Below are 26,599 nucleotides of genomic sequence, written 5' to 3' on the forward strand. Positions count from 1 at the left end.
TATAAACCTAGGAAGAATAACTCCTGTGGATTTCCTTTGAATAGAATCATAAGTATACCTTTCACTCACTACCGTTTTCTCAACTGTAGAAAATGCAACACTAATATACAGATTAAGGCTAAGATGAAGTGTATTAACACAACAATCAATTAAATTTCTACTTTCAATATTTAATTTTTCACATTCATTAATACAACAAGTAACACTTGAAACCGCAAGACTGAAGAAGCATTTAGCAGATCATTAATAAGGCAGATTTTCTTGCTTGTCGTCTACCTTTTCCAACCTAACTTCTCCAAGTCTACTGGAAGAAGAACATATAAAGAAAATATGACAGTGTCAGATTTTAGTGTTTTCAATTTCTACTTCCACTTTTGAAAATCTTAGACTTAAAAGATCAGAAATCTACTTATAGGATTCGTTATAGTTTCCATCTTTTAGATAGTGCACAGGTAATGATAAAGTCAATGAAAATCTCATTTTTTTTTCTACTATCTGATTATAAACTTACTTCCCTAAGGTCGTAGCTTTCCTTACACATTATCGATGGTCTAGGAAAAAAAGTCTACTTGGGAGAGCCCCAAACACTTCCTCCAGTGTCATAGGACACAATGACTATTTTCTTCTTTGGTATCCTTTCCTCAAGTTTTGGACCATCAAGCTAGAGGAAGGCAATAGTGAAGAATTTTAAGTCTCTGATTCCCTCAATAAGCTCAACAGATACTCAATCCTCATAAAGTTTTACAATTACTTAATTTCTCCATCAATATAATCATAGAATTGCAGAATGCCAGAGCTAAAGGACGATCTTAGAGATCATATAGTTCAATTCCTGAGTTTTACAGACAAAGATCCTAAGGGCCACAGATATTAAAGAGCTTATCAAATGCAACCAGCAGAGAAAGGACAAATATCAAGGTCACCTGATGTACAGACATAGCTTTTTCTATAGGACTATAATTGTATTTTGTCCTAGAAGATTGCTAAAGGACAGAATTCTGTGCTAAAAATAGGCTGCAATAATACATTAAATGAAAATGTGTTCCAGGATATTTCCTATTGAACAGACTTAATTCTGGCAATCTTTAATTTTGGGGGGGGCACTCAATTTTTCTTTCCATCATTTCTACCCAGATAATGAAACAGATCATCAACATACACTTTCATTGAGTTTACTAGCTTCAAGACGCATTCTAGTCTTCTCCATATTTTCAATTTCTTGAACTATTTCAGCAGCTGTTAAAATAAGGACAAACAGCCAATGTTAATTACATGGTTTTCATCATTATACTATGGACATATAAGGTGTTAACTCTAAAGGTAAAAGGTGGGTATACATGAACTCCCTGTCCTATTCTTATAATTTTTTTCTAAGTCCAAAGTTATTTCAAAATAAAAGATTACAAAAATAACATGGAATAAAACACTGAACTCTTACACATGCAGAACAGTTGAAGACAACCATAAGAGTAATTTTGCTCTTTCCTTTAAGTATACAGGTATAAATAGCAGTCCCAATGGAATATGAAAATTAATTTGTTAATGTGAATCCAATTCTTAACAGATATCCACTCAAACTCAAATGTACTAAACATAAATATACACTTTTATATACAGAGCATTAATACTATGGAGCAATAACATACATGTAACATACATGTAACAGAAATCCCAAAAGAGAAAGAAAGGGAAGAGAAAAAATATTTGAAGACCTAATGGCCAGAATTTGCCACATTTAATAAAAGACATCAAACCGCAAATGTAAAAAACTCAAGGAACATTAAGCAGAATACATGCAAAAACAAAACAAAACAAAAATACAAGAATAGCATATATAAAAAAAAAAAAAAAAGAATAGCATATATACACACTGACACACAGAGAAAAATCTGTGAGAATCAGAGAAAGAGTGTATTACATAAAGAAAAATCAAGCATTATATCATGCTTCTCATCAGAAACTATTCAAGCCAGAAGAAAATGGAGTAATGAATTAAAAGCACAAAGGAAAAATCCTGACAATCCAGATTTCTCTATCAATGGAAATATTTTTCAAAAGTGAAGGAGGAATAAAGATTTTCTGCAACAACAGGCACCTGGGTGGCTCAGTTGGTTAAGCACCTGCCTTTGGCTCAGGTCATGGTCCCAGAGTCCTGGGATCAAGTCCCACACCGGGCTCCCACCTCTATAGGGAGCCTGCTTCTCCCTCTGACCTCCCCTCTCATGCTCTCTGTCTCTCTCTCTCTCTCAAAATAAATAAATAAAAATCTTTAAAAAATATATATTTTCTGCAACAAACAAAAACAGAGAGTGTATTATTAGTAGATCTATACCATAAAAGCATTAAAGGAAGTTGCTTAAGCAGAGGAAATACGAAACAAGAAACTTATGTCTTCTTTATCTCTTCCTATAAGAGAAAATGAAGAATGCTAGAAATGGTAAAAATGAAGGTAAATACAAAATATATTTTTCTTTTTTTACCTACTCTAAAAAATAACTGTCCTTTTAAAGGAAAACAAGATTACTGTGTTAACAGCACAGGTAAAAATGTAAAACTCATGACAACAACAACACAAAGAATTAGGAATTGGGACTACACTGTTGTTAGGTTCTTATACTACAAATGAGGCATATCATTTGAAGGTAGACTGTGACTACTTGAAGATGTCTATTACAAACCGCAGGTCAACCGCTAAAACTTTCTAAAAAGAGAAAATAAACCCAAAGAAATAAAATGTATTATAAAAAAAAATACTCAGTCCAAAAGAGAACCAATAAATAAATAAATGGAACAAAAGCAGATAAAACAAGCAAAAACCAATTAGGAAGACTTTAACTGTAAAGCCAACTATTACCAATAATTACATTAAATGTAAATGATCTAAAAGCAATAATAAAAGACAGAAAATGCATATTAGATTTAAAAAACCAAGAACAAACTACATGCTTTCAGCAAAGAATCCTTTTTATTTTATTAAGATTTTACTTATTTTTTTGAGACAGAGAGAAAGGGAGCATGAGTAGGGAGAAGGGCAGAGAGACAAGCACACTCCACGCTAAGTTGGGAGCCGAAGTAGGGCTCCCTCCAAGGACCCTGAGATCATGACCTGAGCTGAAGTCAGATGCTTAACTGACTGGGCCACCCCAGCACCCCCAAAGTACCCATTTTAAATAAAAGACATAGGTTCAAAATAAAGGTATGGAGAGAGATGTGTCATGTAAATACTAATGAGAAGAAACATAGAATAGCTATATTAATATCAGGCACAACAGACTTTAGAACAATGAATGCTGTCAGGGATGAAGAGGGAAACTACAGGGATGCCTGGGTGGCTCAGTCGGTTAAACGTCTGCCTTTGTCTCAGGTCATGATCCCAGGGTCCTGGGATGGAGCCCCACAGGAGCCTGCTTCTCCCTCTGCCTGCCACTCCCCATTTGTGCTCTATTGCTCTCTCTCTCTTTGACAAATAAATAAAATCTTTTTTTTTTTTAAAAAAAGAGGAAAATCATATAATGATAAAGGGGTTAATTCACTAAGAAAACATTCCTACATGTGTTTGCACCTAGAACAGAAATTAAAAATTAACAAGAACTTCTAGTTCTGAAGATGGACTAGACTCGTATCTCTTCTCATATTCTTCCTAAGTATAACTAAAACCCTTAGATGTAATATAATAACAGAAAATTGTAAGAGAACTATGAAAGATAGAAGGAGGAAGATGGACTGCCTCAGGGTCTCAGAATTTAAAGAACAACATGATGATGAGTTCCCTAGGCTTTCTCTTTATCTTCTATATATCCCAGACTGGGCACTGGTGAAACCTGCAACCCAGAATCATCAACCATCTCTCTCTCTCTTTCTCTCTCTCTCTCTCTCACACACACACAAACTCCAAGGAACCAATTTTTGTTCTAGCAAAGGACTATGAAAGAAGAAGACCAATAAACTTTTTGATAATACCTGATCTAGTCCAACTAAACACTGTTGATGTTTCCTCCCCACCAAAGTATCATCAGAGAATAAGTCTAGAGTGTGGATTCTACCCCCTTAATTCCCCCAGCAATAGCAGGAAGACTGGAGACAGCTTTTCTCTTTCAGGAACACTATGCCAGTAAAGACCTAGTGAGTAACCTAGATCTCTATCTCTCACCCACCAGTAGCAGGTAGCATCCTCATCCCCTAATAGTGATAGGAGTGAGGATATCAAAGAGAAAAAACCTGAAGAAAACCATCCTTTAAACCTGCACAGCAAATCCTAAACACATTCCTGACCCACTCACATGTAAAATATCCTAATATTAATAGGCCAGGGATGCCTGGGTGGCTCAGTCGATTAAGCATCTGTCTTCGGCTCAGGTCATGATCCCAGGGTCCTGGGATCAAGTCCTACATCAGGCTTCTTGTTCAGCGGGGAGCCTGCTTCTCCCTCTGACTGCTGCTCCCTCTGCTCATGCTTGCCTGAGTGCGCTCTCTCTCTCTCTCTGACAAATAAATAAAATCTTTGAAAAAAAACTAATAGGTCAAAAAGGCCTGAGAACTGAACCACAATATGGAATATCAGGTTTTCTGAGTGCCCCCCAGGTAGCAATTAAATAAAGCAGACCTGAACAACACTGCAAGAGTTCTGAAAACTAAATTGTCATTAGAACCATAGTCCACAGAAGGAGGCCTGGATCTGAAGCTAAACCTTAACAGGGTGACTGCCTGCTACAGTAGAATATTTTAAAAGGAGCTAGAATCTCGTATTATAGTCAAAAATAAGAAATAAATAAAAAATTTAAAAAAAAAAACAGTTCAGCGATTTCTTTACTTTTAAGCATACACGTACTATATGACCCAGTAAGTCTACTCCTGGGTATTTATTCAAGAAAAATGAAAACATATGGCTATACAAAGACCTATAATCCCATGTTCATCACAGCTTTATCCATAATAGCCAAAAACTGGAACACTGCTTGAAATAGAAATGAGTGCACTACTGATAATGCAACATGGTAAATTTCAAGAGCACTGCACTAAGTGAAAGAAGCCAGATACAAAAGACTACATAATGTACAATATGTATAACACCATTTGACTGGCATTTTAGAAAAGGCAAAACTAGAGAAACATAAAACATCAGTATATCTCAGGGCCTTAGAGTAAGGAAAAGGGAAATGACTACAAAAGGGCAGAGGAACATCTGGGGAAGAAAATGTTCTATATTTTGACTGAAATGATAGCTAGATGACTATGCATACATTTGTCAAAACTCATCTAACTATACACAGTAAGAAGATGCATTATAGAAGCACACGGGTGGCACAGTTGGTTGAGCATCCAGCTCTTGGTTTCAGCTCAGGTCATGATCTCACAGTCATGAAATCAAGCCCCTTGTGGTGCTCGGCATTCAGTGTCAACTCTGCTTCAGACTCTCTCTCCCTCTCCTTCTGCCCCTCCCCGCTGCACTCTCCCCCTCTCTCTCAAATAAATAAATCTTTAAAAAATAAAAGGATGATTATGTGCCAATTTTAAAATGCACACATAAAAAGTGAATAAATAACAAGGTGCTATATTTAAGACAATGTATAAAAATTAGCTACATTTTACATGCCAGTGACAAAAAAATAAAAATTGACATTTTAAAACAAGACACCAATTACAACTGCATCAAAAACATCAAATACCAATGAATAAGTCTTTAAAAAAAGCCCTTCATACTGAAGACTATAAAACATCACTGACAGAAATGAAAAACTAAAGGGATAAACCAAATTCATGGATTGAAAGACTCAAATAGTGTACGGATATCAACTTTGATACCAAACTGATTACAGATTCAACACAGGCCCAATCAAAATCCAAGCAGATTTTAGTTTCTTGATGAAATTTTACAGGCTTATCCTAAAATTTATAATAAATTTTAGAATAAGTGTCTGGAAGGGCCAGACACTTATTCTAAGGGCCTAGAAAAGCCAAGGCAATCTCAAAAAACAAAACTAGAGGAACTACATTGGCAGGCAGCAAGATCTATTATAAATTACTCATAAGGGGTGCCTGGGTGGCTCAGTGGGTTAAAACCTCTGCCTTCGGCTCAGGTCATGATCTTGGGGTCCTGGGATCGTCTGCTTCCCCCTCTTTCTCTGCCTGCCTCTCTGCCTCCTTGTGATCTCTGTCTGTCAAATAAATAAATAAAATCTTTTATAAAAAATAAATAAATAAATAAATTACTCATAAAATAATTAAGACAACACACTACTGACAAAAGGATAAATGTGACTTAATGGAACAAAACAATGTCCAAGACCCACACATACACAATCAGCTGATTCTCAATTAAGATGTACTGACAATTTCGTGGGGAAAGGACAGATTTTCAATTAATGGTGCCGCATTAATTGGCTATCCATATGGAAAAACAGGAGAATCTTGCCCTTACCTCACAGTATAGGCTAATATAGATTCCAGGTAAAATCTAGGTCAAAATGTAAAAGCAAAAACAATAAAACTTTTAGAAGAAAACAAAAGATCTTCCTAATCTTATAGTAGGAAAGGACATAGAAAGTTCTAACAAAAGGCAAAATACAAAAGATTAAATAGTACAATTAAGAACTTATATGTTTTGAATGAAGTCAGAGGGGAGCCTGCTTCTCCCTCTGCCTCCCGCATCAACCCCCCTCATTCTCTCTCTCTCAGACAAATAAATAAAAATCTTCTAAAAAATGTGCTAAACATTGTAAGTCATTGGGGAAATGCAAACTAAAACCATAATGAGATACTACCAAGAACCCATCAGAATAGCCAAAAAGGAAAAATTACAATACTGATGTTGTCAAGGATGTGAAAAAAACTGTAACTCCTTGAACCTCCTGATGAAAGTGCACATTAGTAGAAATGAAAACAAGAAAGGAAGAAAAAAAAGAACTAAATGGGGGGGGGAGCACCCTCATACTGAGTTTTTGGCTATACTCATGAAAACTGAATAGCTGTAGAAACATAACAACAATTTCACTACTAGATATATATACCCCCAAAATATATGTGCATAGGTGCATCCAGAAATAAAAAAGATTACTCACAGCAGCATTATTCTTAAGAGCCAAAGAGTAGAAAAAATCCAAATATCCATCAACCACTGAATGGAAAAACAGTATGAAATATGTATACAATGGAATACTCTACAGCAACAAAAATGAAAAAAATCACACCTGCACATGAAAACATGGATGAATTTTCTAAACATAATGTTGCACAAATGAAGCCACACTCAAAAGAATAGATAAGACAACTACTGTTAGAAGTCAAGATGGTGACCACCTATGAGGATGAAGTTGGTAGTGACTGGAGGTGGGGAGCACAGGGGCTTTTGGGACACTGGTTCTGACCTGAAAAGTGGTAACAAAGGTATTTTCCCTCTGTGAAATATACTGTGATAATTCACCAAACAATACAATTTGTATATTTTTCTGTTTGCATATTATACTTGTTTTTAAAAAATTAGGTAATTCTCGGGGCACCTGGGTGGCTCAGTGGGTCAGAGTGGCCTCTGCCTTTGGCTCAGGTTATGATCCCGGGGTTCTGGGATCGAGCCCCACATTGAGCTCTCTGCTCAGTGGGGAACCTGCTTCCCCCTCTCTCTCTGCCTGCTTCTCTGCCTACTTGTGATCTCTGCCTGTCAAATAAATAAATAAAATCTTTTTTAAAAAATAAAAAATAAATTAAAAATTAGGTTATTCTTTATATACTAATAATTCAAAGAACTCCAAAATATCTGTGTGGCTAAATGAAACAGGACAAACCATTAAACAGTGTATATTTAATACTTACATTTTTACCAAACAATAATCAAGGACATATGTTTGTGTATAATTAATAATCATAATGATAACATTTACTGAATGCTAATTACTTGCTAAGGTAAGGGGCTATGCATTTTTCATTTATTCCTTTCAAAAACACTATGCAGTATGCAGTATTATAACCCTTACTTTATAGATGAGAAAAGTGAGAGAATAAGTAACTTGCTCATAGTCTCCCAGTCACAAAGCTGCAAAACTGGGATTATAACCGTGGCTCTCTAGATCAACTCTTCATCCCACACTATCTCTGGAAAGATACACAAAAGAAACCAGCAGCAGTGGTTACGTCTGAGAGAGAATAGTGACTGAGAGACTGGCTGGGAGAAAGGCTTATCAGAGTATAACTCTAAGTACCTTTTGAAGAAATACATCTGCATGTCTCATCTATTATCAAAATTGTATTTATTAAAATTCTGTTCTATGACTTATAATACCTGAGCTACACAAAATTGCTTTAACCAGAAAACAAGAACTCACTGCTTTATTAGTTTACCTGATTTAGGATGCAAAGCATCGCACTGGGCATTGTACATGTGTACGAATTCTTGGTGCCTTTTAATGAGCTGTTGTTTATTTCCTTGAACAGATAGTCCATGCTCTTTCAGTTTTTTCTTTAAATCACGATCTGAGAGCAAGTTATATACAGTTTTGGGCAGAGGCTTCCTTTTGTGAACAGAACTAAAAAGGGGGGGAAAAAAGAGATCACTCAGAGTTACTGTGAACTATCAAATGTTCTCCACATTAAATAGTTAATTGGCCTTCTGATGGAGTACCAGTGTGACTGGGACAATAGCGGAACCACTAAGATAAAAATGGGAAAGAGAAGAAGAATTAAATTTGCAAATAAGGTTGACAGTGTTAGACATGATGCATCTGAGGTGCCCACAGCACATTCAGATACTGGGATCTAGGTGGCAGCCAACTTAGAGAAAAAGAGGTCTCAGAAAGAGGTCAGGCCTAAAGATGCAGACTGGCAACACCCATGGAAGGCTTGTGCACTAAATGCTGTGAGAATCTCACTTCAGAATCACACTTACATAGACTTCCTCAGTTCTCCATTGCTTTAAAGCATCTTTGTCCCAAAATGTACCAGTGATTTCCATGCAAAATCTCTGCAAAAAACTGTTACCTCGGATGATCAGAGTACAAACACTATTGAGATTTAGACTACAGATTTAAGATTATAGCTGCTTTAGAAAAAGTGCCAATCCACAGGCAAAACTGCTTCCTTAAAGTGTAGGCAATCATTGTACAAAAGCTCTAGATTAAATTAAAGATGTGTTGGGATGGTTAGTTTTAACCAATTCATCATTGCCAATGAAAAAAGAATTCTGAAAGTTGACAGGAAGATAATATTCTTAGGGCATCATCTTCAAAGAACATGACTAAAAACAATAGCAAGAAATACAAGAAGGTTTTGTTCTCTTCAACTTCAATTAATTATATTAACAAATATGTAAGGATTACAAGTGTATTAGCAAAACCACCACCTGTCTCTTCATTCTATTTATATAATTTACACACTGACAAGCACTAAGCTACAATTTAATATAGCAAAGCCCTATGAAACGACATTCTGCTCCCTCCAAAAAACCAGTTAAGAAACATTACTTCTTAAAATGAAATAGAAGTCAAGCTACCTAAGGGTTATCAATGATTTGGACAATTTTAAAAACAGAACTCCTTAGTGAGCTTTGAACTATTTATTCTGATTATAAGCTGGCTCTCTGTGTACATTACTTGGCTCAACACCATGGCAATTCGGTGCTTAATATGCATTCAAAGTAGTCATTAAAATTCCAATATTCCAAAATTTAAATACCAAAGTTTCTAGTAAAAACTAATAAGCACTTAAAAGTAAACAGTTTATCCAAACAGACAAACAAACCCGAGATTTTACAAAGAACTTGCATATAACTAGTTCACCTTCAAGGCCATGCTACACAAACTGGAGTAAATCTTCAAATCACCAAGGGAGTTTATTAAATTGCAGATTCTTGGTCATATCTCCACACCCCAATATCACCATCCCCCAATTTTTGATCAGAAGTGGAGACCTAAAATCTATGTTAACAAGCTTCCATAGAGTAAATCTGATGTAAATCGCCCAAAGACTACACTGAGAGAAATAGTACAATTGAATATATGTAGAATGAAAACAACCAAACATTTTTCTACTAACCAACAGTACCATTCCCTAAATTTTTCTTTTATGCTTTATCAATAACGTCTAAAAGCCAGAGATAACTATTTATCGTAGAAAGACCTACAAACCCTCAAGAAAGTACATTTTTCTGAAAACTGCCCAGTGGGCTCTATGAGACAGGTAAGATTACAGCTAAATAAAATCACAGTGGGTAGCAAGAGCTGAAACATTTTGTAGGAGTTTATACAAACACACTGTGAGGGGCAGTTCAGTAATTTTATCAAGGACAGACAATTAAACTCATGACTGTGAAATTCGAATGGGAAACTCTACAGTTTAATGGTATTTACCATGAAAAGCACCAACAGAAATCAACAATTTCTATCCAGAATTTTAAAATATGAAGACTGACAGATGACTCCCAAAACGTGAAGGTAACACTGATCCTTCATCCATGATTTAGTGAAAGTGAGTAAAGCATTTAGGAGTCTTCGAATCTGAAGACATCAAAGGGAAGGACAGTCTTTGAATCAACTCTGACACGATTCTACATAGAATGGGTTAAGGGTTGTCACCCCTATCAAAGAAATGGCCTGCCAGGGTGTTGTGGATAAAATGTTCAAAATGTCATAGTATATTTTATGGGACCAGACCCCAGGACCAGGATGTAACTAAATGGAAATGCAGTTCAATGTTCCCCTAAGCATATTTTTACAAATCAGTTTTGTAAGACGTAAATTATGAGGATAAAAAGGTTTTCGGGTCAAGGGATGCCTGAGTGCCCCTGTGGGTTAAGCGTCTGCCTTTGGCTCAGGTCATGACTCAGGGTCCTGCGACTGAGCCCCACAGCAGGCTCCCTGCTCAGCGGAGCCCCTCTCCCTGCTCATGCTCTCTCTGATAAATAAATAAAATCTTAAAAAAAAAGATTTTAGGGGTGCCTGGGTTGCTCAGTGGGTTAAAGCCTCTGCCTTTGGCTCGGGTCATGATCCCAGGCCTCTGGGATTGAGCCCCACATCGGGCTCTCTGCTCAGCAGAGAGCCTGCCTCTTCCTCTCTCTCTCTGCCTACTTGATCTCTGTCAAATAAATAAATAAAATCTCAAAAAAAAAAAAAAAAAGATTTTTGGGTCAAGTAAATGTAGTACTCACTGGATTAAACAAAACCCAACAGTTGCATTGATAGAGGACTTCTCAAAGCCTTCAATACACTAACTGGTATAATGAATCTTTCCCTAAGAGATATGATATGCAGTGCTTCTAAACTGCAAGACAGAGCAAATGGCAGGACTATGGTATTCCAAGGAGCAGGGTTTGGAACTACTATTGGAACTTGAACTTAATTATGTTTGGATGAGTATGTCTTTGGATAAACTGACAAAACTAAATGTATTAGAAGAAATATGACAGATGCATCTAGAAAAAGAGCAGTCCAAGCAAGACTATCAGTGCTGATTTCTTACTATTCAAGGAGAAAATACTCAGCCTCTATACTTGAAACTCATTCCTCAGGAAGAAACACTATTTTTTAAGTGGGCTTCATGCCCAATGTGGGGCCTGAACTCAGGACCCTGAAGTTGAGAGTCACATGATCTACTGACTAAGCCAGCCAGGCGCCCCAGGAAGAAACACTTCTTTTTTTTTTTTTAAGATTTTATTTATTTATTTGACAGAGAGAGAGATCATAAGTAGGAAGAGAGGCAGGCAGAGAGGGGGGGGAAGCAGGCTCCCTGCGGAGCAGAGAGCCCAATGCGGGGCTCGATCTCAGGACCCTGGGATCATGACCTGAGCCGAAGGCAGCGGCTTAATCCACTGAGCCACCCAGGTGCCCCGGAAGAAACACTTCTAAGGAGAAATGCAGGTCACCGGATTCTCATGGTGTATGGGAAATAACCCTCAGGATGAAGAAGCCAGAATGGAAGAGGTGGAAAAGAGTCTATAAAGTATAAGAAGTACCTTGCTGAAGTAACTCAAAGGTTACGCTTAACTTTCTTACCTTCTGAGGCTTTCCTTCTTCTCCTCACGTGTTAAACAGCTGTCTAAGTGCTTATTAATGTGATTTTCTGGAATATTAACCCCGCAAACAGGACAATCCACTGTAATTTTTAAAAAGAGAGAGACTTTATTATTTACATAAAGGGCAAAAATAATGTATAATGTGTCATTTTCCGGCAATTAATATAAAAAATAGAATCCCAACCTTAACATGCACTTAGGAAAGCAGAAGAAAAAAAGAATGACACCTCAGAGCAACAGGACTAGGAGAGACTATTCACTGAGTAATGGCTAAATTGTGGTAAGTCACATAATTAGAATCCGGGGCTTACAGAAGAGATTGCAAAGAAGTCTGGAGATTCATTTATCAGAAAATGATTTGGTTAAGTCTTTTCTACTGAGGGGTGACTGACCTATAGAACTAATCTTAAGTTTTTCCGTCTTAGGAGCCATTCATCTGCAGCACTACACCAATCATAACAACATGAATAAGATAAACCTGGCTGGGGACAGGAAGCTATGCAAAGCTAAACTGAAACATTTGTTGGTTTGGGCCAACTACTATCAAAATTAACAATGGTTACAAATTTAATAACTTAGCTCTTACAAATGTAGTATTGCCTTTAGGAAACACAATCACTGTCAAACTGTTTGATGAAGTTGCAGAGAATTGTGGAAGAATCTTGGGGCCCAGAGGCCACCATAATAATGGCAGGGATGAAGCAGGAGTCCAGGCCCTCCATCTCAACTTCAATGGAGCAGGACCAATTTTAGCGATTTTATGTGTTACAGTTCACAGTTAAGATTTTATTTGAAAAAAATTGGTCTGTTGGGGGAAAAAGTTAACTATCAAGCTAAAAACACTACAAAAACTGTCAACTCATAGACTAACAAAATTATGGTAGGAAATGCAAGATTCACATATCCTCACAAAAATTTTTTTTTACAATTTTATTTATTTATTTGAGAGAGAGATAGTGAGAGAGTGACATGAGCACTGGCAGAGGGAGAAGCAGGCTCCACTGCTGAGCAGGGAGCCTGATGCAGGGCTCAATCCTGGGACCCTGGGATCATGACCTGACCTGAAGGCAGACCCTTAACCAACGAAGCCACCAAGCGCCTCTCGTTACAAAATTTAAACCCTTGAGTACTAATATGCTAACTTTAATCTAAGTTTAATAACCACTAATAGTGGGGCACCTGGGTGGCTCAGTCAGTTGAGCATCTGCCTTCAGCTCAGGTCATGATCTCAGGGTCCTTGAATAGGGTTTGCATCACCAGGCTCCCTGCTTAGCAGGGAGTCTGCTTCTCCTTTTCCCTCTGCCCCTCCCTGCCATTTGCGCATACCTGTGCATGCTCTCTCCTCCCTCTCCCTCAGATAAATAAATAAAATCTTTTTAAAAAACTAAAATAAATAACCACTAATCGCCCTGCACTGTGTGTGATGTGGGCGTACCAAAGATATCTTAGTTTCTGCCTAAAAGGTGCCCTGAACTTCACAGGTAAGGGGAGACATGGAAACATAAGTTAAACAAGCTAACTCATCAAAAAAGCAAACTATAAACAAAATAGCCCAGAAAACAAGTGCTGTAACACTTTCATGATGTGAGATGTCAATATCATCTAACATAACTAAGGAATGATTAGGATCTGAATAGTCTAGAAAGGTAAAACGGGGGTCAGCAAAACTTTTTTTTTTTTAGAGAGAGCGAGCAAGAGCATACACAGGAGTGAGCACTGGAGGGAGTGGATATCTCAAGCACACTCCCTGCTGAGCACAGACCCCACCCAACACAGGGTCCGATCTCACAACCCTGATATCATGACCTGAGCCAAAATCAAGACTTGGATGCTTAACATAATGAATCACCCAGTTGTCCCAGCAAACCTTTTTAGTTAAGGGCCAGCTAGTAGAGATTTTAGGCTCTGCAGGCTAGATGGTCTCTGTTATAACTACTAACCACTGCCATGGAGCATGAAAGCATTCATAAACAGTATGTCAGCAAACGGGTGTGGCTATTTTCTAGTGAATCTTTACTTACAAAAATAGGTGTCAAGCCAAATTTGGCCTGCAGCTTATAGTCTTTCCAATCTCTGGGTGTATTCAAGGAATAATAGGAAGATTAGCGTGGCTACCGCAGGAGGATTTTTAAGATGAAGAGGTAAGAAATAAGGTCAGACATCTAGGGGAGGAGTCTAATTGTCTATGGCTATAAATGCCAGTCAGAACAGCTTGGAAGTTTCAAAAAGGGGTATAAGAAGATAAAAGGAGCTCTTTAAGATTAAACTGGAACTGATATGACAGATGAGGAGGGAAATTAAAAGCTGAAAATTAGAAAGCTACTGCCATAGTTAAAATATGAGCTAATTAAAATTGCTTCATTTTTCCAGCAATCAGCCTGAATTCCTATTCTGTGAGAGAGAAAGAGTATAAAAATATCTTGCAGCCCTGCTTACATCAATTCCCGAGACTATTATAATATGAAATGTCGTTTGTCCTTTCCCATTCCATCCCCCTTCAAGATGCTTATTTATTCTCAGGTCATACGGGATGAAAAGATTTCCCTTAAGTAAGAAAATGCATATATGAAAATAATTTCCTACCTTTGGTAACCTGTTTCAAAGTTGATGTAGAGGGTGTCTCAGGAACATGACCATCTAAGGAACACGGAGCTGCCTTTTCTATGGAAGGTGTCTCTTTGGTCTTTGAAGAAGTGCTCACGTCTTTGTGAGGGATGAATTTAATCTCATTCTCTTTTAACAACAACTCTGATGTAGAACCACCAGTTTCTCTGATCAAGAAATTCTCCATTAACCTGCTTCCTTGCTTTAAAGAATGTCTGAAGGCTACAGGAGTGTGTGCTTTGGCAGCAAGGTTCTTTGAAGAGGAGGAAGCAGGAGACATGGGTGGTGACTCCAAGGCAAACTGCAAAAGATGATTCCTTGAAGCACAAAAAACACAATGGATAATGAAGATGTCAAGTTATATACAATAAGTAAACGGACATAAGCTGTTGATCCAATTAACACTTGCTTCTGTGAAATACCAAACTTACTCCATAATGACAATCAAACTAGTATATCTTCAAAGCAACAAATCTGACTTAAAAGGCAGTTAATCTTTTATAAAGGAAAATGGAGATACTTTAGCATCTGGCCATAAAGAATACCTGGTGTGAGACTTATTCTCCAGCCATACACAACTTTAAGATCTGAGCGAAACATATAAAACAAATGTTTATAGCATGGACTATCATCAATGCAAGGCTGTAGTCATTGAAAGAAAAGGGAAACATGAGGTGACCCCAACATTCCCCTAAGAATTTCCCCTGGAAGCATCTTTTGGAGTTAGGTATTGAAAGGAAGTCCAAATAGAGACCAGAGGGAAGAGAGATGAGAGTTCTGAGCAAAGATGGCTAGGATTGAAGGGATAGGGTGCTGGACTGGGGGTACCCACAGAAAGAGAACCCCACAAATCTGCACAAATTCTCATCCCTTCCTGATCATCTCCAGGGCTGCAAAAGCCCAAGAGAGAAAACAAGAGAATCTCATAAGAAGCACATGTTGAGAAGCTGAGATTCCCAAGGTCAGTGAAAAGTCATTGGGAGTCTGAGCCCAGCCAAACTGGAAAGATATTGGTAAAGATCCCAGACATTCAGTTAAAACCCCACAAAGGCCATCTCTCAGGACAAAGGACCATACTCTGGAAATATAAAACATAGACAGACCAAACCAGCAAAAAACTAAATAAGGCCCTAACAGAATAAAAGTGAAGAGCTGGTGGGATGCCTGGGTGGCTCAGTCAGCTAACTGTCTGACTCTTGATTTCAGGTGAGGTCTTGATCTCACAGTACAGTGCGTTAAGCCTCACACTGGGCTCCATACCAGGCCTGGAGCCTACTTAAGAAAAAAAAAAAGTGAAGAGCTGGTAATTTAGCCACTTGTGAGAACAGAATCCAACATCTTTCAAAAGAAGATAATTCACAGCCTCTATAACATTTCATCAGAACACTTTTAAAAATGACTAGACATGCAAAGAAGCAAGAAATGAGCCACTAACTAAAAGATCAAATAGTTAATGGAAGTGGATCCAGAGGTGATCCAAAGAGTGGCATTAGAAGGACTTCAAAATTACTGTGATGATTAAAGAAAAAAGATGAAAAAAAAAAAAGAATAAAAAGGTAGCATACTGTTAGGAGGAATTAAAATCCATCCCAAAAAGGATAAACAAAGAAAATAAAACCTAGGCATGTATTACTCAAACTGTTAAAAAAATAGAAGAAAGAAATTCTTGTACATAACCAAAAAAAAAAAAAAAGCCATGGTACCTCTAAGCACCGTTTCTCAACCTTGGCACTACTGACACTTTGAATTAGATACTTTTTTGCTGTTCTGCGCATTGTAGGAACATCAGTAGCATACACCCCACTCTAGGTTGAGACAACCAAAATCTAACCAAACATTACCAAATGTCCCCTGGGGAAGGGGTAAAGGGAAAGTAAAATCACTCCCAGCTGAGAACCACTGCTCTAAGAAACAAATAAAAACATTATTTACTTCTCAACAAAAACAATGAGAGCAAGAAGATAACAGAATGACATCATGACATATTTAAAAAGCAAAACTACCAGAAGTTCTATTTTCCATTGAAAATAGTGCTCTAGGGCGCCTGGGTGGCTCAGTCCGTTAAGTGTCTCCCTTCCGGTCAGGTCATGATCCTGGATCATGTTGTCCTGGATCCTGGATGGAGTTCCCCAGGGAGCCTGCTTCTCCCTCTGCCTCTGCTTCTCTCTCTCTCTGTCTCTCATGAATAACTAAAATCTTTAAAAAAAGAAAAAAAAATAGTGTTCTAAAGTGAAAGCAAAATACACTCTCAAACTAAGAAAAGCTAAGAGAATTCCTCACTGGCAGACAAGAAATACAAGACATGTTCTTCAGCTTAAGGGAAACAATTTTAGAGGGAAACACAAAAATGTCGGCAAGAATCAACAGCTCCAGAAACGGTAAATATGTAGTCAAAAACAAAACTACTAACTGTTTTCAACAACACTAACAATGTCTTACAAGATTTAGGACACACATGGAAATCAAATATATACAAAAACATAGCAAAATAAGGGAGACTGAATAATCTAAAAGTACTGTGAAGTTCTTGAATTGTTCAGGACATAATAAAAGTACTAATTTATGGTACATTATCATTAGGATGTATTTTGTCATTTTTTCTGTAAGGACTTAAAAGAGAGACTCTAAGAGATATAATGTAAAAACTAACAAAGGAAATTAAATAATAAAAATACTCTTAATATTGAAAAGAATGGGCAGGAATAAAGAATTTTTTTTTTTTAAAAAAGGAGCAAATGGAGAAAGAAAACAAAAAGCAACATGGCAAATTGTAATCACATTAAATGTAATGGATACATACTCTAAAATACAAAGATGGTCAGACTGGATTAAAAAATAAGATACAAAAGATATAACTATATACTGTTTGAAAGAAAACACTTTATATTTTTTTAAGATTTTATTTATTTATTTATGAGAGAGAGCGCGCGCACAAGCAGGGGGAGTGGCAAGCAGAAGGAGAGGGAGAAGCAGACTCCCTGTTCCCTAGGGAGCCTGATGTGGGACTCAATCCCAGGACCCTGGGATCATGACCTGAGATGAAGGCAGATGCTTAACAGTCTGAGCCACCCAGTCGCCCCAAAACACTTTAAGTATAAAGACCCAGGAAGGTTAAAAATAAAAGGATGGAAACAGACGTACCACGAAAACACTAATGAAGAGAAAGCTGATATGGCAACATAAGTAACATAACATTAAGGCAAAAAGTATTATGAGACATAGAAGGGGATATCTCATTTTGACAAAATGGTCAATTTAATTCAAAGCCATAAAAATCATAAATTATATTCACTTAAAAGCATAGCTTCAAAATACATAAAGCAAAAACTGACAGAACTAAAAGGAGAAAGAGCCCATTCATAATTATCGTTTGGTTTAAATAATAGTATGTATAAATCTAAACACACCTTTCTAAGTTACAAAACAGATAAAAATCAGTAAAAATACAGAATATCTGAACCAACCCAATTAATCAAATTGATGTAATTAACAAAAAATACTACAACTGACAAATGCAGAACACATATCCTTTTCAAATATACATGGCCCATTACCAGCATAGACCATATTCTGGGCCATAAAGTAAATCTCAACAAATTCACAAGGAATGAAAAAATTCAGTGTATCTATTCTGACCACTGTGACTTCATGTGACACCCAGTAACAAAAAAATTAGACAATCTCCAAACTTTTAAGAGACACATTAAGTGTGTGAAGCACCACACTTTCAAATAACCCTTTAGGTCAAAAACAATGCAAATTAGAAAATATTCTGAGTTGAATGACAACTTGGATGTTGGCTAAAACAACATATAGTTTAATAGAAAAATTGAAAATCAACACTCAAAGCTTCCAACTTAAAACATTAGGTAATGAAGAGCAAATAATGAAGTAAATAATAATAGATATTATTGAAATAGAAAATAAGCATTTAAGAGGATTTGAGCAAAGCCAAAAGTTGGTTCTTTGAAAAAAATTAACGAAACTAATAAACTTCTACCAAGACTGAACAAGAAAAAACAAGTGAAAATACAAACTATGAAACAAAGAATTATAAGGAGACATCATTATGAATCCAACAGAAATTACTATGAGGGTATTATCAATAAAATCAAAATTTTAAATGCAATGGAGAAATTTCTTGAAAAAGACTACTCATCAAAAACTGCCAAAAGGAAGAAACAGAAAATCTGAAGAGTGGTATTATCTAGTAAAGAAACTGAGCTGTAATTAAAAACCTTCCTACAAAGAAAACTCCAGGCCCAGTTGGTTTTGCTGGTAAATTTTACCAAATAATTATGGAAGAAATAATATAATATCAGTGTTACACAAAATCATCCAGAAAATTTAAAAAAAAGAATATTTCCCAATACACATTAAGCTAGCATAACCTTGATAACAAAATCTGACAAGTACATTGTAGGAAAATAACATTATAGTCTAATATAGACACAAAATATAGACACAAAAATCATAAATGAAATATTAACAAATAAAATCTGGACACAAATAAAAAAAAATAATGCATTATAACCAAGTGGGATTTATTCCAGGAACACGAGGTTGGTTTGCTATTTGAAAAATCAATCTAATTCACCACATTAGCAAAATAAAGGAGAAAACTATACAATCATTATAATAAATGCAGAAAAAGCATTTGATAAACATTCAATACCCATTCATAATAAAAACACTTTAGAAAACCAGGAATAGAAGGAAACTTTTTTTTTTTTTTTTTTTTAATTAAAGTAGGCTCTGTGCCCAGCATGGAGCCCAATACAGGGCTTGAACTCACAAGCTTGAGATCAAGACCTGAGCAGAGATCAAGAGTCAGATGCTTAACTGAGAGAACCACTCAAAAGGAAACTTTCATAATCTGATAAAAGATAACTTCAAAAAAACTATGTTAATATTAGAGTCACTAGTAAAACTTTGGATATCTCCCCCTAAGACTGAAAACAAGAAAAAGATATGTCTACCACCACTATTTCTCTTCAAATTGTACTGGAGGCTCTAGCTTTTGTGGTAAGGCAGAAACAAACAAACAAAATACACACACACAAAAACAAACAAAATACACACACACATACACACATACACACACATAAAAACAATGGGAAAAAAAGAAAACTTATTATTTGCAGGTGACATGATTATGTTCAAAAAAATCTAAAGACTCCACATGCAACTAGAATAAGTGAATTTTTGTAAGACTCTGAACGTAATATCAGTTAACAAAAATTAATGCCTATATGTTAGCATAGAGGAAATGAAATTTTAAAATAAATACCACTTGAAATACCATCAAAAACTTTAAATACCTAAGAATAAATTTAACAACAATGTGTAAAATTTATACCTTGAAAACCACCAAATTTGCTAAGGGAAATTTTATTTTATTCTATTTTTTAAAAGATTTTATTTATTTATTCGACAGAGAGATAGAAAGCATAAGTAGGCAGAGCAGCAGGCAGAGGAAGGAGAAGCAGCTCCCTGCTAAGCAGGGAGCCTAATTCAGGGCTGGATCCCAGGACCCTCGGATCATGACCTGAGCCAAAGAGAGATGCTTAACCAACTGAGACACCCAGGTGCCCCTGCTAAGGGAAATTTTAAAAAGACCTCAGTAAAGAAATATCCTATGTACATGGATTAGAAAACTCAACAATGTTAACATACCCATTTTCTCCATATTTATTTATAGATTCAATAAAATGCCAAGCACAATAAAGGCAACTTTTGTAGGGGTGGAAATGATAACATTCATTCTAAGATTATGGTCCATATATACAATGGAGTATTATGCCTCCATCAGAAAGGATGAATACCCAACTTTTGTATCAACATGGACAGGACTGGAGGCAATTATGCTGAGTGAAGTCAGTCAAGCAGAGAGAGTCAATTATCATATGGTTTCACTTACTTGGTAGCATAAGGAATAACACGGAGACCACTGGGAAATGGAGAGGAGAAGGGAGTTGGGGGAAACTGGAGGGGGAGACGAATCATGAGAGACTGTGGACTCTGAGAAACAAACTGAGGGTTTTGGAGGGGAGGGGGTGGAGGGTTGGGTGAGCCTGGTGGTGAGTCTTAAGTAGGGCACGTATTGCATGGAGCACTGGATGTGGTACATAAACAATGAATTCTGGAACACTGAAAAGAAATAAAAGTAAATAAAATTTTTAAAAAAAGAAAAAAAGAAATCAAAGGCCCCAGAATGAAAGTAGTCTTAAAGGAAAACAAAGTTGAGTACTCATACTACAGATGTTAAGAACTTAACAGCACAGCTATTGTATTAAAGACACTGTAGTTTTAGCTGAGAGACCCACAGAATGTGTCCAGAATGTCCAGAATTAGCCCAACACATGTAGTCACTTGATTTACAACAAAGGAGCCACTTCAATTTAGTGAGTCTTGATAAATGATGCTGAAGCAACCAAATATCTGTCGAGGAAAAAAAATGAATCCTGACTCTTAACCTCCATCATACATAAAAATTAACCTGAATAGGTTCACAGGCCTAAGTGTAAAAGCTAAAATTGTAAAAATTCTAGGGAAAAAAAATAGGAAAAATATCAATGACCTGAGACAGGCAAAGACTTTTTAGGCAAGATTTTTTTTAAAAGTAGTAATCATAAAAAAGAGACAGAGAGAGAGAAAACGGACTTCATCAAAATTTTTAAAAATGTCTGTTCATCAAGACACCCTTTAGAAAATGAAAAGGTAAGCCAAACACAGGAAGAAAAAAAAATACACATATACGACCAAAATACATAAAAAACTACAAATTGATAAGAAAAAAACAAAATACTATTTCTAAAAATTGGGTAAAAATGTAACAGACCCAAAGATATAAAAAGAGTCACTAAGTACATGAAAGGGTACACTGGTCATCAGAAAGTGCAAATTAAAACCACAAAGAGTTACCACCTCACACCCAATGAAATGTTTACAACTAAAAGGATTAATTAAAACTAAAGGATTAAAAGGATTAATGTTACCAAATGCTAATCGGGACGTAGAGCAACTGAAATTCTCATAAACTGCTGGTGGAGGTGATCCAATCCAGCCGGAAAACTGTGTGCCAATTTCTTATGATGTTCAATATACACCTAGCATTTAAGCCAGCAATTCCATTTATAGACATGTACCCAAAAGAAATGAAAACAGATGCACACAAAGATGAATACAAAGACTGGACACAAATGTTCACGGCAGCTTTTTTTTTTTAAGATTTTATTTATTTATTTGATAGAGAGAGATCACAAGTAGAAAGAGAGGCAGGCAGAGAGAGAGAGAGGGAAGCAGGCTCCCTGCCGAGCAGAGAGCCCGATGAGGGACTCGATCCCAGGACCCTGAGATCATGACCTGAGCCGAAGGCAGAGGCTTAACCCACTGAGCCACCCAGGCACCCCTCAGCATGCCTTCTTTACTAAACTGAATCATTTCTTGTTTTTGATCTAAAGGGAGACTTATGACTTCTCCTCTCACTTGAACACTTAGGCTTGGAGGGTCATTAACTGGCTTAATTTAAATACTGTTGTGTCTCAGGGAATATGGAGATCCAAGAAGAGGGAGAGAAATGGCTAGTGATCGGAACAGCAGAACACATACAACATTTGTCAATTAAGTTTGTGGTCACATGTGGCTGTAGTTTGCAGAGCCCCCAAAACAATTACAATATTAATATCAAATATTACTGACCACAGATCACCATAACAATAAAGAAAAAGTTTGAAATATCTTAATAATTGCCAAAATTTGACTCAGACACAAAGTGAGCAAATGCTGCTGGGAAAATGATAATAATAGATTTGGCTCAATGCAGGGTGGCCAAAAACTTGTAATTTGTCAAAAAATTAAATATCTGCAAAGTGCAATAAAGCAAAGTACAATAAAACAAGGTATGATTGTACATGCCGAAAAAAAAGTGGGAGGCAGGGGCACCTGGGTGGCTCAGTGGGTTAACTGTCTGCATATAGCTCAGGTCATGATCCCAGGGTCCTGGGATTAAGCCCCATGTCAAGCTACTCCCTCAGCAGGAAGCCTACTTCTCCCTCTCCCTCTGCCTGCTACTGCCCATTTGTGCTCTCTCTCTGTCAAATAAATGAATAAAATCTTAAAAAAAAAAAAAAAAAAGGAAGACCACCAGAAAGTGACCACAGAAGTTCAAGCTGACACTGGCTTGGGTAGGATAATTCGGGCAGGGTGATGAAAAGCTTCAGTTTCGGGAAGTCTGTTAGTGATAAAGCCAATAGGATTTATTGATGGAATGACAGATTAAGTGTGAAAGGAAAGAGTCAGGGATGACTTCAAGGTTTTTGGTCTGGGCAAATGAAAGGACAGAGCTGCTATTTAACAAGATGAGAAGACTGTGGGAACAATACATTTGGAGTAGGGGACTGCAGGCAGCATAGAGAAATCAAGAATTCCTTTGAAGAGGTCCAAGCAGAGATGTGAGGTAAGCAGCTGGATATATAAGTGTGGAGTTCTGGGGTAAGATCTAGCTGAAAATATAAATTTGAAAGCCATGAATGGACATATGGTATTTAAAACCATGAGATTACTGCAATTCATACACCTTAAGTATGAGCTATGTGAAAATATTAATTCCAAAATGGATACTTAAGCTAAATTGGTAACCTTTCTTTCATTCCCATTACTCCTATAAATTTAATTTAAAGAAAGTTGGTATTATAATGCCTAATAGCATTCATCATAGATGCTCAGATTTTGGGAGTGAATTACAGATCTTCAGAATAATTGTGACTCCATGAAGTACAGGAAAATCTTGCCTATTTGTTAACTATACAATAACCTTACTTCTTCAGAATGCAGCCAAGAATCAAGAATCAAGAATCAAAATAGGTTTTTGGGTAGACATGATCATGAAATCCATGTGATTAAGCCCATGGGTTTCATTAATTAGTAAAAGTCCCTGCAAATGCTCTTCTGACCCAAAACATGCAAACAGCAGTCTAAGACCATTTGGTTAAACAGGCAGAGGCCCACCAAAGCACAAATTCTTAACACCTTAGGAGTTCAATCTATAATATAAGTGAAGACAATATAAATGCAGGTAAAATACATAGGATAATAATGACAGCAATCTTTTTTTAGGTTCCTTTGTTCCAGGTATTATGCTGGGTATCTTTTAGTATAACTTTTCATTTCTAATCCTTAAAACAATCCCTGAAAGAATCAATATTATTATTCCCACTTTTCAGATGGGGAATAGAGGCCAGAAAGGTTTAATATTTTGATCACAGTCACATCACAACTAGAAGAGCCGGGACTAGAACCCAGTTGTGCTTTAATCCAAATCCAATGCTCTAAACTATACCATAAGAAAAGGTATACTCTACATTCTTTTATACAACACTAAGGGAATTATATATTACAATTATCATCTAAAATGTTTAAATTCTGGGACACCTGGGTGGTTCAGTTGGTTAAGCATCTGCCTTTGGCTCAGGTCATGATTCAGGGTCCTGGGATCAAGTCCCCCATCCGGCTCCTTGCAGTGGGAAGCCTGCCTCTCCCCACTGCTTATGTTTTCTCTCTCACTCTGTCTGACAAATAAATAAGTAAAATCATAAATAAATAAATAAATAAAACGCTTAAATTCTAAACTTGGAATAAGAACCTGGAGAAAAATTCGTACCTTGATGGGGATAAATCAAAGCAGAATGATGCTGTACACTCTCAATTTGTAAAGATGACATTGATGTAGACTGGCTGCTACACAAAAACACTGAAAGAGTATTTTCTTACTTAGATCAAGATGTTCCACTTAGACAAAAATATTCTAAATAGTTTTGTTCAACACCATCATTTCTGAAGAACATTATTTTATTTTAAAGATTTTATTTACTTATTTATCAGAGAAAGAGAGAGAGAGTGTGTGTGCACAAGCTGGCGGAGAGGCAGGCAGAGGGAGAAGCAGGCTCCCCGCTGAGCAGGGAGTCCAAGGTGGGACTCAATCCCAGGACCCCGAGATCATGACCTGAGCCGAAGGCAGATGCTTAACAGACTAAGCCATCCAGGCATCCCTGAATGTCAGTCTTTTATGTGAAAAATCTCTGGAATTATTTCCAATACTCTTTTATTTCAGTTGAGAATATTAAAGTTTTTAAAATCATCATGTCTTAAAATGGCAATAACAGATAAGAAAGAAACAAAATTGACAAACAACACAAATGTCTTATATTTTAGTCATAAAATTAAACTTCTTCTTTCATCAATCCTAAACCAGATGTCAAACAAGTACTGAAATTGACTAGCCTAAATTTCATCCCTAATTTTGCAAATAAGGTACAATAGCACTTTAGAGATAACAAATGTCCACCATAAGGCAATTCCAAGGCAAACAGAGGGAGAAAGAAATAATATCCATCCCAAATCCACAAAGAATGCTTGTTACCCTGCCACACCCACTTTAATGAACAATTAAACAGCCCATTCCTTTTGGGAGGAGGCAGGAAAGGGGTGAGTTCTATCATTCCAAGGCCTCCCTGTAGTTATCAAAAGGTCTATGAACCCAAAGATACTGATCACTTCTCTTCAACAAACGTGTGCTTGCTTTGTGACAGTCCCTTCCTCCTAGCAGGGAAGTCATTATGCTTTCAGTACCAGCTAAGAAAAAAATAAGCCTTGAGATTCAATTTTACTGTCTCAGGAAAAATCAAACAACTAATAAAATCCTTTCTAGACACAAAAACTGCTAACAGACATATGAAAAAATGCTCAACATCACTAGACATCAGGGAAACGCAAATGAAAATCACAATGAGACACCACTTCATGCTGGTCAGAATGGCTAAATTAAGAACTCAGGCAACAAAAGATGTTGGCGAGGATGCAGAGAAAGGGGAACCCTCTTATACTGCTGGTGGGGATGCAAACTGGTGCAGCTACAGGGGAAGATAGTATGAAGTTTCCTCAAAAAGTTAAAAACAGAACTACCCTATCACCCAGCAATTGCAGTAAATTAGATATTTATCCAAAGTATACAAACGTACTGATTTGAAGGGGCACAGGCACCCTGATGTTTATAGCAGCAATGTCCACCATAGCCAAACTATGGAAAGAGCCCAGAAGTCCATCGACAGATGAATAGATAAAGAATATGTGAGGTACATACACACACACAATGGAATATTACCCAGCCATTTGCAACAATGTGGCTAGAACTAGTGGGTATTATGCTAAGCAAAATAAGTCAGTCAGAGAAAGATAAACACCATATGATTTCACTCATATGTGGAATTTAAGAAACAAAAGAGATGAATACAGGGGAAGGGAAGGAAAAATAAAATAAGAGGAAAACAGAGAGGGAGGCAAACCGTAAGAGACTCTCAACTACAGGGAACAAACTGAGGGTTGCTGGAGGTGGGGCAGGTGGGTAGGCAGATGGCGTAACTGGGTGATGGCCATGAAGGAGGACACTTGATGTAATAAGCAGCACTGAATGTTATCTGCAACTGATGAATCACTGAATTCTACCTCTGAAACGAATTATATAACATATGTTAATTAAATTGAATTTAAATTAAAAATTTTTTTAAATTTCTTTCATCCTTTCTCATAGACTTCAAAATCTAACTGGTGAAAGACTTTAAAATAAGAAAAGCAAAAACTGTAATTGTAAGAATCAGAGACCTCAGAGTTTCTTAATCTAGGAAATAGCACCCTTTTAGGATTCTGTTTACGGAAATGACTAACCAGGCCAATTTCTAGAATGTCATAATGGGCAAGTTCAGAGGACTAAACCTGATCATCTTCAGGACACAACCCAATGAAATAAATGTGTGATTCTATTGGAAGAAACCTCTTTACATTTCAGAACCATTGTAATGTACCTCCAAAACTGTCCCAACAGCTAAGAAGTCATATACTTAAGGAGATGGGCACCTATTATCTAAACACAGTACCTTCATAATAAAAGTTCCTGATTGACTTGCACGATTAAAACTAAAAATAACTGAAGATACTGTTTGGTAA

The 26,599-nt window shown here is 36.7% G+C and overlaps 1 protein-coding gene across 1 annotated transcript in view; it reads right to left on the bottom strand.

Moving 5' to 3' along the window:
• RAD18 (RAD18 E3 ubiquitin protein ligase) overlaps positions 1–26,599 on the bottom strand; it is a 103,862-nt gene that overhangs the window by 54,073 nt on the left and 23,190 nt on the right. The window contains exons 5-8 of the mRNA XM_045991230.1: positions 14,579–14,916; positions 11,976–12,075; positions 8,332–8,516; positions 1,160–1,236 (exon numbers count right to left, since the gene is read on the bottom strand). Coding sequence (XP_045847186.1) covers positions 1,160–1,236; positions 8,332–8,516; positions 11,976–12,075; positions 14,579–14,916 — 700 coding nt within the window. The remainder of the gene's footprint in view (positions 1–1,159; positions 1,237–8,331; positions 8,517–11,975; positions 12,076–14,578; positions 14,917–26,599) is intronic.

Source organism: Meles meles, chromosome 20 (assembly GCF_922984935.1).
Source record: "Meles meles chromosome 20, mMelMel3.1 paternal haplotype, whole genome shotgun sequence".
NCBI lineage: Eukaryota > Metazoa > Chordata > Mammalia > Carnivora > Mustelidae > Meles > Meles meles.